The sequence below is a fragment of the Lacerta agilis genome, chromosome 9, assembly GCF_009819535.1.
Source record: "Lacerta agilis isolate rLacAgi1 chromosome 9, rLacAgi1.pri, whole genome shotgun sequence".
NCBI classification, from domain to species: Eukaryota; Metazoa; Chordata; class Lepidosauria; order Squamata; family Lacertidae; genus Lacerta; species Lacerta agilis.
Window position 1 is genome coordinate 53,511,116 of NC_046320.1, and position 12,344 is coordinate 53,523,459.

At 40.1% G+C, this 12,344-nt stretch overlaps 1 protein-coding gene across 2 annotated transcripts in view; it reads right to left on the reverse strand.

The window, feature by feature from the left end:
- The window catches only part of NFKB1 (nuclear factor kappa B subunit 1), a 68,418-nt gene that overhangs the window by 46,106 nt on the left and 9,968 nt on the right, over positions 1–12,344 (reverse strand). For both annotated transcript variants that reach the window (XM_033160384.1, XM_033160382.1), the window contains exons 2-4: positions 6,432–6,484; positions 3,801–3,885; positions 1,889–1,929 (exon numbers count right to left, since the gene is read on the reverse strand). In XM_033160384.1, the coding sequence (XP_033016275.1) occupies positions 1,889–1,929; positions 3,801–3,885; positions 6,432–6,476 (171 nt within the window). In that variant the 5' untranslated portion in view covers positions 6,477–6,484. The remainder of the gene's footprint in view (positions 1–1,888; positions 1,930–3,800; positions 3,886–6,431; positions 6,485–12,344) is intronic.

Genomic DNA, 12,344 nt, shown 5'->3' on the forward strand with positions numbered 1-12,344 from the left:
ACTACAATTCCCATATTCCCTCACCACTTTCCTGCTAGCTAAGGGTGATGGGAGTTGTAGCGCAAAACAGTTGGAGACCCAGGTTTGGGAAACCCATATCTAATTCATTGTATAATGCCTGTTGTATTTTAAGAGTAATTGATGTGTCATGAATCTGTGTTCTCTTTTGATAGTTGTAGATCTTGATATAAAAAATAAAGTTTTAAAACTACAACGGGACAAGTCTAAAGTTATAATGATGTATTCACTTGGTTTGTTCCTCCCTAAAACCTTAAAATACAACTACAGCTGACCTTACACTGTAATATGACACCTCATATATCACATTAACACAACTGATATTTAAAAATTATACTGTTATCTAATCGTATACATGGCAAGGAAAAGCATGGCGGAAGCACCATGATTTTTTGCTGCAACACACTAACATGGCCACTGCAAAGTTGGCCTTCAGTAAGTCACTTGCTTTCAGTGTAACATACCTCCCCAAACTGCTGCACTGATACAAAGATACATAACCTTATCGTTACCCATAGCCCTTGATGTGATGAAGCAAGATATCTAAAACAAACAAGTAAGCAGGCCACACGTTTCCAACATTTAAAGGCTGTCTCAAATTCTAATCATCTTCGGACCACAGCTAGCCATCCTACTCAAAACAATAGCTCACAAAATGAGTAAGCAACCGCAAAGCTATTCTGTCCAGATCTTTTTCCATTTTAACACTACAGCGGATGTTCGACTTTCACTCCAAATTTGCTGCAAATGCTTCAACATTCTCAGGAGAGGAAACCATACTTTGCTCATGCAAGAAGCAGCACTGGGGCAATTCTTAAGATACAGCTTCATATTGGGAGGCACTGAGGCTATGATGCAGGGCCTACATGGTGCATAGCTTAATTCATGGGTAGGCAAACTAAGGCCTGGGGGCCAGATCCGGCCCAATCGCCTTCTCAATCCGGCCCGTGGACGGTCCGGGAATCAGCGTGTTTTTACATGCAGGACAAACCACCCATAAGTTGCCTGATGGTAAGCTGGTTTGTCTAAAAGGAAAATCAAAAGTAGGAAGCCAGGCTGTGTGAGCTGTGCTGAGAACCTTGCTATAGGGTAGGGGGCACCAGAAAAAAGTGGGGCATGGAAGTTTGGAACCACCATTGTTCTTAAGATCAACTAACCACCCCGTTCAAAAAGAAAGAAAGAGAGAATAATAACAATGTACTTTCCAAAGTTGCCACGATGGTGGTGGGGGGCGGGATATTTGCATAACAAGACAAAGCATGAATGATAAAGATCTAGGTGGCTAATCAATGCTGAAATAAAGTAAACAAAAAAAGACCTGAGCCCTAGAATATTCAGGGGTTCTTGACTTGCTCCTATTTAAGGGTCTTTTCTTCCATTGCTTTCCTTTGTACACTATTTTACACTCCTTTGAGGAAAACATGTATTCTACATTGTAGTGATGGGATGGTCAATATGGAAATTTCAGGTGCTGTTGTACATTAGCCCAAGCTAGCACGGCCAATTGACAGAGGTTCTGGGAGTCACAGTGCAACATCTGGAGGGCACCACATGGGCTACTCCCCACTGTAGAAGTACCACCCAGATGTGGGCTCCCTTATGCCTTATATTTACTTACAGCTACCCTGCCAAAACAAGGCATCCTCATTGAGAATCTTCTTGTTTAAAGGAATATATTTTTATTCCTGTCATGTAGATGCCCAACAGGTTCAAACAAACCAAAAGCAACAATATTAAATCACCCATAACAAGGCAGACTAGATATGGAACCAGAGAACAAAATGTTGTTCAACATTTGTAAATCTAGCATTACAGCAGTTAACTGAGAGATTGTTGTGGTAATTTCAAAACATCAATAGTCTTCTCTTACCTGCTTAGGTTGTTCAACTATTTGAAGGTATGGCCCATCACCTTGTTACAAAAAATGAAAGGAAGATAGTTAAAAAAAAAAGTATTCTAAGATTTTCATATTTTGCTTTTTTAGGATAACAGTTCATTTTACAATTTCCCCCCTTTGTCACTCCCCCCCCAGCAGAATTTACCCTTCCCCCTTCAAGTATAATCAGGTGGGCACATTCTGGTCTGAGACAAAGTTTAAGTTAGGATTGAATAATCTATATATCCAAAAATAGCACAAGGAGTTAGTAAAAGTAGAGGTGTTACTGCCTCCATATTTATATTTATAAAAATAAAATGTTATATTTGCAAAGCCACAATTTTGCATATGATGCCTTAAGAAAATGAGGGCCGATGTACGACTTTGATCTGAAAACCTTTTTGGTTGTACTTATATTACTTTAATCCTGCTCAACTTTAACAGATCCAATGAGCATCAAGACCAGCTGAGAATAGCCTTGAGTTCCCCAACTACAAAAAGCACAATTTTCTGCAATTAAGTTATCTAAAACAATTCTGAAATGATTATCGAAGTACTGTATATAATAAGGTTGTCCCTTGTCACATAGTGAGAGACAGTTTTGTTCATGTGTATCTTTTGGTTAAAGAGTCAGGCAAGCTTGCTCAGTTTTAAGATGCACTGTGTTTTATTAACTGTTTGTAGTTGTGGTAGTGATTTCAAACTGCTTTCTGATATTTTATTTACTTCCTCAACTTTAAGGGAAAGTAGCTTTAAAATAAGTGTGGGGGATTTAAAAGTACTCAGTCAGTTTTCCACATGTACACTTCAGTTTTTCAGCCACCCCTCCCTACCTTAGCTCCCTGTGCATGATGAAAAGTGGCCAAAAAATGTTGGCAGAACCTCCAGTGCGATTGTCACCAGAAGAGAAAATCAGGAACCCTCCCATGAGTCCCTGGGAATGACGGTCACATTCACACCATGAATTTATAGCACAGTTAACGCACATGACTTCCCCCAAAGAATGCTGGGAACCATCATTTGTTCAGGGTGCTGCCAACTGTAGCTCTGAGAGGGATAAACTACAGTTCCCAATATACTTTGGGGAGGAAACCATGTGCTTTAATTGTATGTTAAATGTGCTCTGCATATAGTGTGGGGATGTGAGTGATGTGTGCACTCACTTGTGCTTCCTTGGACCAGGGTAAATATACAGAATAACTAACATCCAATTTTCAACGGCAGCTTCAAATGTAACAGTAAGGGAAAATGCATGCCAATTGAAGTGGGAGTTGTGGTGCGTGCCACGTTCACACACATCGTAGCAGAGAAAAGGAGATCTCCTTTGCACATAGCTGGGGAAGCACAGTAAAAGGGAGAGCAAGTCATTCGTACTTCCCCCTTTCCCTACTTATTTGTGATGTCAAACTTTGTAATGAATCATCCACGGTATGTAAGAATGAAAAAGCACAAGGCAGCTTAAGTCCATTTATAAGACTATACCAACAAAACTCTTTTCATATTTGAAAAGTTGCCAGAAACAAACAGGGCATTTATTGACAGAAAGTCCCCAGACTTTCCAAACATTTCACATCCATATAACGAAAAGAAGAATCAACTGTACTGCACTAATCCCTTTTATGCTAGCATGTTCCGTAAAGACACAACATCTGATTGTTAAAACGTTGAAGCTGGCAATTCCCACTTCAATAGCTCTTCAAAGCTATTTAGAATGGAAAATTTGGGCACAAACAGATTCTCAATACAATACCATAATGGGAGAAGCTGTCCTTATAAATATTAATGGCTGTCAGAGAAGGATTTTTTTTTTTGGTAACTATAATCTATAACTGTTTTAGACAAATATAAGTCTCTGAATATGAAGCAATTTTACACACCATCTCAGTCAAGCATAAACGATTTTTACCTGTGTGCAGGTGAAGATCAGGTGTAATCATGCTTGTACTATTGAGCAGCTGATTCATCCCCATGATGTGGTCCATTCCATACACCTGCATTGAGAATATCTGTGCTTCTTAATAGATTTCAGGCTCTAGTAACTTATTTCAGGCTCTAGTAACAAAAGTACTAATTTTACAGCTCTTGCTTCCTCACCCAATTTTGTTCTGCAGAGTTACCATAAGTATGCGAACTCTTCTCAATAGCTGGGTTGAATTAGTATTCTGTTTGATGAACTACCAGCAAATGTGTATCCCGCTTTCTCCATATTGCATCCAATGTCTGTGACCCTAACAAGGTACATGAGAACCCAACATGATCCCTGTTAGATCAGGCCAAAGGCTCATCTAGGCCAGCATCCCATTGCCTTACAGCTCCTTTGGGAGTAGGAGGGGGGGTTAAATTTAATAAGTATGTAAATAAATGAAGCCATCCAAGTTGGTTGCTGTCATGTGCATCTAGCGGGAGCAAATTCCATGGTTTTCTATATGCTGTGTGAATAAGTGCTTTCATCTGTTCTGATTCTTCCAATATTCAGTTTTATTGGAGAGAGGGAGGAAACCTTTCCATTCACTTTCTCCACACCATGTGCACAATTTTATACACATATATAATATTCCCTCTTACTCACTTTTTTCCTAAACAAAAAAAGGCCCAAATGTTAGGCTAACATTTCTTCATAGGAAGGTAGCCTTGTTCAGCAACAGAGATTCCCCATTGCTTCTCATGCAAGGAATGAAGGGCCCCATCTATATAAAGATGAGAGCCACATAGTATATAAATTTATTATTAAAATGGTCTCAGACCAGCTCCATATACACTGGGAGGCTCAGGATTGCAATCAGTAGCTGAAGTCCTGTATCCTATTAGATATAAACTTCAGTGGTGCTAAGCACGTGGTAGAGGATTGCAGTCCACAGGCGAAGTACAAGCACTGATACGTGGAACTGCAATATGATATTATTTCACCCATTCGTTGCAAGAAGTCTTCCAGATCACGTGTGTGATCTCTTCCTTCAAAAGCATCACATGGCCCACTTTTGAAAAGATGACATTAGGGCAAACTTCTAGTTCCTATACCGTATCTCAGGCACATCCAATGTGGCACCCTCCAGATGGCAAACTCTTATCATACCCAACCAAGCATGGCCAATAGTCAGGGATGATGGGAGTTGTAGTTCCCAACATCTGAACTATTTCAACCATATAAGGGTTTTCACAGAAGACCCAGATAATACCTAATAAGTGACTAATGATCACACAGTGCTAACATTTGTAGAATTGGCAGTCCAACCTGACCAGTATATTTTTTAAAAATAAAAATAAAAATGTAAAGTTGCTCATGCCTCACCATTCGCAGTGGGTGGATGATCATATCTGGAAATTTTACTTTTTGCTAATTTGAACATGGGCGTAATACAAAGACCTTAGTGAATGTCAAAAAGCTGCAACACCCACTCATTAAAAGCAAATGAAGCAACAACTAAACCATAGTTATGACTCATACAGGATACACTAACCTAAAAATGCAATAGCAAGTAAACGTTTTCAATGGGTCTCTCATTCGCAAAGCTTACTTTGCATTTTCTTAACAATATGGATAGAAAATAGATTATTGTGTCCAAAACCTAGTTTCCTTTCACTGCCTATTTCTAGCACTTTCTTACGCAGATCTGCAGTTATTTTGAAACAGAAACTGGAGAACAGGATCATATGCGTATACCTCATATAAAGGAATACGTCCAAGGGAAAGTTATCTTAAAAAATAAAGTAACACAGCAATATTAGAAGTACTCTGCTCTCAAATAACATATTCAATCAACAGAGAGAATGAAGAGCAGCTGAATAGCAACCGCTAATACCATTTTTGCACTCCCAGTCCCGCCATGACTTCACTCATGGTTGGTGACTTCCAGCTGAATTAAGCATAACAAATCTATATTTATTTATTTGCAATCTTTATATGCTGCCCTACATACAACCACAGTACTCTTGGAAACTTAACAGATGACGACGACAACAAAAACAAAGAGCCTAATAATATATTCAAAACAGTCAATTCAAAACAGAGGGAAGAGAAATAAAACCACAGAACCAGACCACTTTAAAGCAGAGCAGAGGAATAAAAACACATAAGAGCAAAACAATCTTAAATCCAGAACGGTTTAAAATGCCTGGGAAAATAAACTAAGGTGCCAAAAAAGAAATTACAGGGGGCACCAGGAGAGCCTGTCTCAGGAAGGTAACCATACCACTACTGGAGAGAGACGCCCTTTTTCTTGTAGCTACTATACCTCACCTTACAAAGTAGCAGGTGCAGAGATTATGATCTCAAGGTTTAGGTAAGAAGTGGCAATCTTTGAAATAATGGTAACACACTGTGAAGGGCTTTTAAAAGGTCTGAATCACCACTTTGAATTGAATTCAGAAACTGACAGGAATTAAGTCCCCAGGTAATATGAGGTGGGGTTCTCCCCCCCCCCATTTGTTTTATAGGCTCAAACATCCCTTAGATTTTAAAGTAGGAAACACAACTTGGATAATGCTTTACACGCCTTTTAGCAGCATGTTACAATCATAGGGTACAGAAAATGCTCACCTGAGGGTCCGGCACTCCCAAGAGATATGCATTGTCATCTGCCATTCTGAGAGCTGAAACAATTAACCATAGATTGCAAGTCAATGCATAGTTACAACAGCAACTGAGTCCATAAAGTCATCCAATAAAGTCAAACACCTCCAAGGGAAATAATCTGACCATGTGAGACACAAAATGTTTCAGGTGCTATTTTATACTGTGGTATTTTTAAAGTTTTAGAAAGGATGACATCTCTAGATCAAGTTCAGTCCTTTATTCTTATAATAATCAGGGATGAAGTCGACTGAATTTTTTTTTTGGAAATGTTTCTAAACAAACCAGCTCAGAAGTGATTCACACAACCAATCTGGCAAGCTGGAAACTGGGGTGTCATTCTCATAATGCCTTCAGAACTCATGCTGCTCAACTGTTTTATAATTTTATTTATATAAAGTTCTACTTGTGGTTTTTTTTTTCCTTTAAAAAGGGGGTCTGAAGACATTGTATGATCCACTTAAAAAAAACCAAAACCAAAAATGGTGGGCTGCTATACCTTTGCTTGTCTTCAGATAAGGCAACGTGAGAATAAGCAGAGCTCTGTCTTTTGTATGTGAAGCATCATCCACAAGTTGCTTCAGACATCTTGTAAAGACAAATTGTTTTGCATGTCCCCCCCCCATTCCCGTCCCCTAAGAGTGGGCCCTGTTATCACTAGATTTTTTTGGGGGGGTGCTTTTTAAAAAAAAACTGTTATTTTACTAGTTTTAAGTTTTTTCGTTTTTACAGAGATTTAAAATATTAAGGGGGTTAGAAATGCTTTTAAATAAATAAATAGTCAACCACCGTATAATGAAGCTTTATTCTTCCTCCTATTCCCCCCCCAAAAAAAAAACTTTCATTAGTTGGAATACGGGAGAGGTAGAGGTTTCATACACCCCTAGCAAAAATCCTTTAACTCCCAAAAGAATGCGATCACAGAGTTAAAATCTGGCAGGTTTTTGGGGTTCAGGTCAAAGTTGTTGAGTTTTTTCAGGGAGAAGGTAAAATGTTGAGCATTTTTAGGGGAGCCACAGTTGTTCAGCTTCTTTGGGGGAGCCAATGATCTACCAGTGATCTACCGCAGATGTCCAGTGATCTACGGGTAGATCACGATCTACCTGTTGGACATGCCTGGTCTAGAGAAACCTGTCAAGCAAGGTTCACAGCTCCTTTGCAAAACAGATTTACCAATAATAATAAGAAGAGTTTGGATTTGATATCCTGCTTTATCACTACCCGAAGGAGTCTCAAAGCGGCTAACATTCTCCTTTCCCTTCCTCCCCCACAACAAACACTCTGTGAGGTGAGTGGGGCTGAGAGACTTCAGAGAAGTGTGACTAGCCCTAGGTCACCCAGCCGCTGCATGTGGAGGAGCGGGGACGCGAACCCGGTTCACCAGATTACGAGTCTGCCGCTCTTAACCACTACACCACACTGGCTCTCCCACCCCTCTCCCTCTCGCCCTCCCTTTACTCAGGGCTTTCTTTTGTGTGCGATAGTACTCACTGGTACTTTTTTAATGGCCATGTCAGGCATTTTCTGCTGGAACTCATGGTGCTTTTATCAATATATCACTACTGGAAACTCATTTTTGATGATGATGATGATGATGATGATGATGATGAACAACAACATTATTCGTTTGTTTTTTTCTGGAGGAACTCTGGTCATTTCACAGCCCTTTTAGCTTCTATTTAAGCATGTATGATATGAGGAAACTACTGGTATATTTTGAATGTATCAAATGTGACTCAGAAAAAGGAAGGTTTGGCTATTACTGGATTTTCCAATGACAGCTACTTAGAAACAGACTTTTGCTTGCTATGGTAAATGTGATCTGAAATACATAACTGAACTTTGCATCATACATATCTGACCTGTGCATCATTTTATTTATATTGATTGATGCAAAACAGAATGATGCAAAAGGTCACATCTACACCATGCTTTTAAAGGAAGCGTAGTTTACCCCTCACAGAGTTACAATTCCCAGCAACCTTAGCAAATTACAATGTCAAACATTCTGGGGAACCCATGCACTTTAAATGTGCTTTAAAAGCATAGCGTGGGATTGACCTCAAATATTAGTAAAAGTTTAAGGTGAACTTATATTACCAAAAGTTACCCCTTCTTGTTAGAAGGGAAGGACTCTTTTTAAACATTTCATTCTCAATTCTTTAGAATCAACACAGCATTAAAAAATAAATATGCCCCCGCAGATTCGTATTTCCTGTCACCAATCAAACAGAGCTGATAATACTGATTAAACCTTGCAGAACCTTTGTCTAAATAAACCCAGACCACAATCCAGCATATCACTAACTGCGCACACCCACTCACTTTTATTTCATCTCTGGGCTGTACTCACAGTGAATTAACAGTGAGCAGTACTCTTAAGTGCAGACAGTGATCAAGCTTCTTCCTCCTCTCCTCCCTGGCATTCAGTAAAACTCTGAGGTAGGCATATTTTTAGAGCACTGCCTGTGTGAAGCCTGAATCAATAGTTAAGATAAAACACAGGCCACTACCTCAACCAAACCACTAACTGATTTGCAAACCTAAGGCTACTACAATCAGTTTAGGTCATGGGTAGGTAAACTAAGGCCCAGGGGTCGGATCCGGCCCAATCGCCTTCTAAACCTGGCCCACAGACGGTCTGGGAATCAGCGTGTTTTTACATGAGTAGAATGTGTCCTTCTATTTAAAATGCATCTCCGGGTTATATGTTGGGCATAGGAATTCGTTCATTTTTGTTTCCAAAATATAGTTCGGCCCCCCACAAGGTCTGAGGGACAGTGGACCGGCCCCCTGGTTTAGGTGGCTAATGCTGAGGGGGAATTTTAATATTCCACAGGACATATGCAAAATTCCTTCATACCCAGGAGGAAAGCAACAGGACTTCCACAGTGTTATCACATGCAAAGAAAATCCCACCCCCCAAGAGCTAAGAACAAATGCATGCTAGCTGCAGTTTCATGCATTTGCCGATGATTCACAGCACCAGATTAAATGACTAAAATAGGCCTTATATTTTCAAATAAGGATATTTCACAGTGCAAGCAAGCAAGCAAGCAAACCTATCCAAAGGTTGTCAAGTATGTATTTCTTTACATTTCAGATTCAAGTTTTCATCATTTCAGAAGTGCTAAACTAGGACTGCACTGCAATCCACCCTCCATCTACTTGTGGGAAAACCATTGATCTATGAAAGAAAGTTCCCAAATTCTGAAGGCAATTGAGAATTTATTTAGAATTTTGGTCACTGCTGGGTTTTGAGTTATCCTTGCATGGATTAATGTAGATTTCCTGGCTGCTCACTCTTCCTGGACTGAAAAAGCACAATAGGGGGAGTTATCAAATGATACCTTGCCCTGGATTTTTTTAATTTGAAGTGCCAGCACCCAGGAAGACTGCAGATAGCAGATCACTGGCAAAATGATATGTTGAATGAAAAATGGGACACTCACAGAAACCCCCATGGCCACCTCAAAAGTAAGGTGAGCGCATCTAAGACCCTACACCTGACCCATGTTTATTTCATTTTATTTTTCTCTTGCTTTTGATAATTCTTAAAAAAAATACTTTATTTTCTCCATTTCTCACAGAGGGGGGAAAGCAGGAGAAAGTTTTGGTGGTACACTATTCTAGAAACTGGCTGAAGCAAAAGGCGGCAAATGTATCTTGCCTCTTTATTATCCAGAGCTTATAGGTATCATCATGCAAACCTCTTGCGCTCTGTGGAACAGCTGCGGCCTAGACTTTATGGATAATCTATGAGAGGCTAGTGGTTGCATGGTCCTAACTTTTGTCCCCCCCCCCCTTATTCTATTATTCTCTCAGACCTTTGTTAATATACTGAAATCCTGAGTGCTCTTCATTCTTCCAGCCCTGAATAGCAAGACATTGAATATAGCTAATTGCCTTTAGGCAGTCTCTTAAAGTTCTGGCCTGCAGGTTTCTGTGCAAAACTGAGGTTCCCTAACCAGTGCATATGATCTCCAATGATCCAAGGCTATTCTGACATATTTCCCAATGCTAATTCACATTATTGTTGTTGTTGTTGTTGTTTAGTCGTGTCCGACTCTTTGTGACCCCATGGAACAGAGCACACCAGGCAATTCTGTCTTCCACTGCCTCCCACAGTTTGGTCAAACTCATTTTAGTAGAGAACACTGTCCAACCATATCATCCTCTGTCACCCCCTTCTCCTTGTGCCCTCAATCTTTCCCAACATCAGTGTCTTTTCCATGGAGTCTTCACATACAGCCCCATAAGCCTCAAGAATTAAGCTATCTGAAGTCTAGTAATTTGGCTCCTTTACAAACATTCAGTTCCTAGGTCATTAAAGCAATTGTTAAACAACGAATGTCCAGCAAAAGATAGACTATTATCATGACCATACTGGATCTATAAAACAACATTTGGCATATTAGACCTAGCCCCTTTTCTTGTTCAAGTACAGCAAATAAAAATATGAGACAAAGCTCAAAAAGCCTAGCAGATTACAAAAGTTCACAAATGTTCACTAAGCACTATGTGTATTATTCATTCCCAATGTGGCATTCACTGTAACCTCTAGCCCAAAGAGGGCTAGATTTGGAACAAAGATGGGTGGTTCACCACCGAGATTCAATATTATGTTTTAATGCTAAAAACAAGTAACACTGGTTTTATTTCTTGTTGAGCAATCTTTTTATTTATTACAAACCTGTGCTGAACCAAAGGAACTGTTCTGGAAACTTTGTTAATACCATCTTGCTAGTCAAGATACCCCACAATTAATTGGTAGAGGTTGTAGTAATTAGTTGATATATGCTCATATTCACTTGCTTTGATGTTACCCTTATCTGTGGAGCTTGGGGTGCTGGCCTCTGAGCCCAGAAAGGGGAACTGTCTGTAAGGTTTGGGTATTTGTCACCTATGCCCTCATCTAGTCAGGTGAAATGACACGTGCAGCTTTGCTGTATAAAGAACGCATAAACATTTGCTTGGGCATGGGCAAGCCATCTCCTTGCTGCAGAGTCCGTCCTGCGTCTGCAGAATTGGCAGGCTGATTTGCTGTAAGTCTACACCTTCTTTAATAAAGCACTGCAACTGATCACTCTGGCATGTTCGGCATCCTTCGGTATACCTGCACCCAACCGCTCCAAGCCCTCCTTTGGGCCACTAGATCAGGACAAGATCTGTTTAAAAAAAAACCTGTATAAGAGTTTGTGCATCTTTTTTCAACCCAAGTTATAAAATGGCCTGGTTCACCTGCAACAAAGTGCTGAGTCCAGCAAAGACTTGGACCAACTTTGCTTTCCTTCAGGATCCAGCACAGTCACACTAACCCAGGCATAGGCAAACTCGGCCCTCCAGATGTTTTGGGACTACAACTCCCATTATCCCTAGCTAACATGACCAGTGGTCAGGGATGATGGGAACTGTAATCTCAAAACATCTGGAGGGTCGAGTTTGCCTATGCCTGCACTAACCTATGGTTTACCTTAGTATGAACTCTGTCTGGGCACTTAAACCTCTGTCAAGTGCCAAGTTTTGTGTTGTTGTTGTTTGAAAAAAGAAACAATCTGGCACATTTCACTAGCTGGGACAAAAAATCAGTTGGCTTTCCTGGGATACTTGGGTGTTTCTTCTGCAAAGAAGGAAAACTGTAAATGGCTGAAATTGGGGACATGGTTTACAAGAAATGCTTCATGAGAACTGCATTATAGGTCTACATCTATGTAAATCCTACAATGAAAAGTGCACCTGGGGTAGGGTTGCCATACATCTGGAATTTTCCAGACACACTGTACCTGGAATACTGCAGTCGGAAACAGTGTCTGCGAGGAAATTGGCAGAATGTTCGGGAAAGTCCAGACGTATGACAACCCATGTTGGCAATGTCATTTT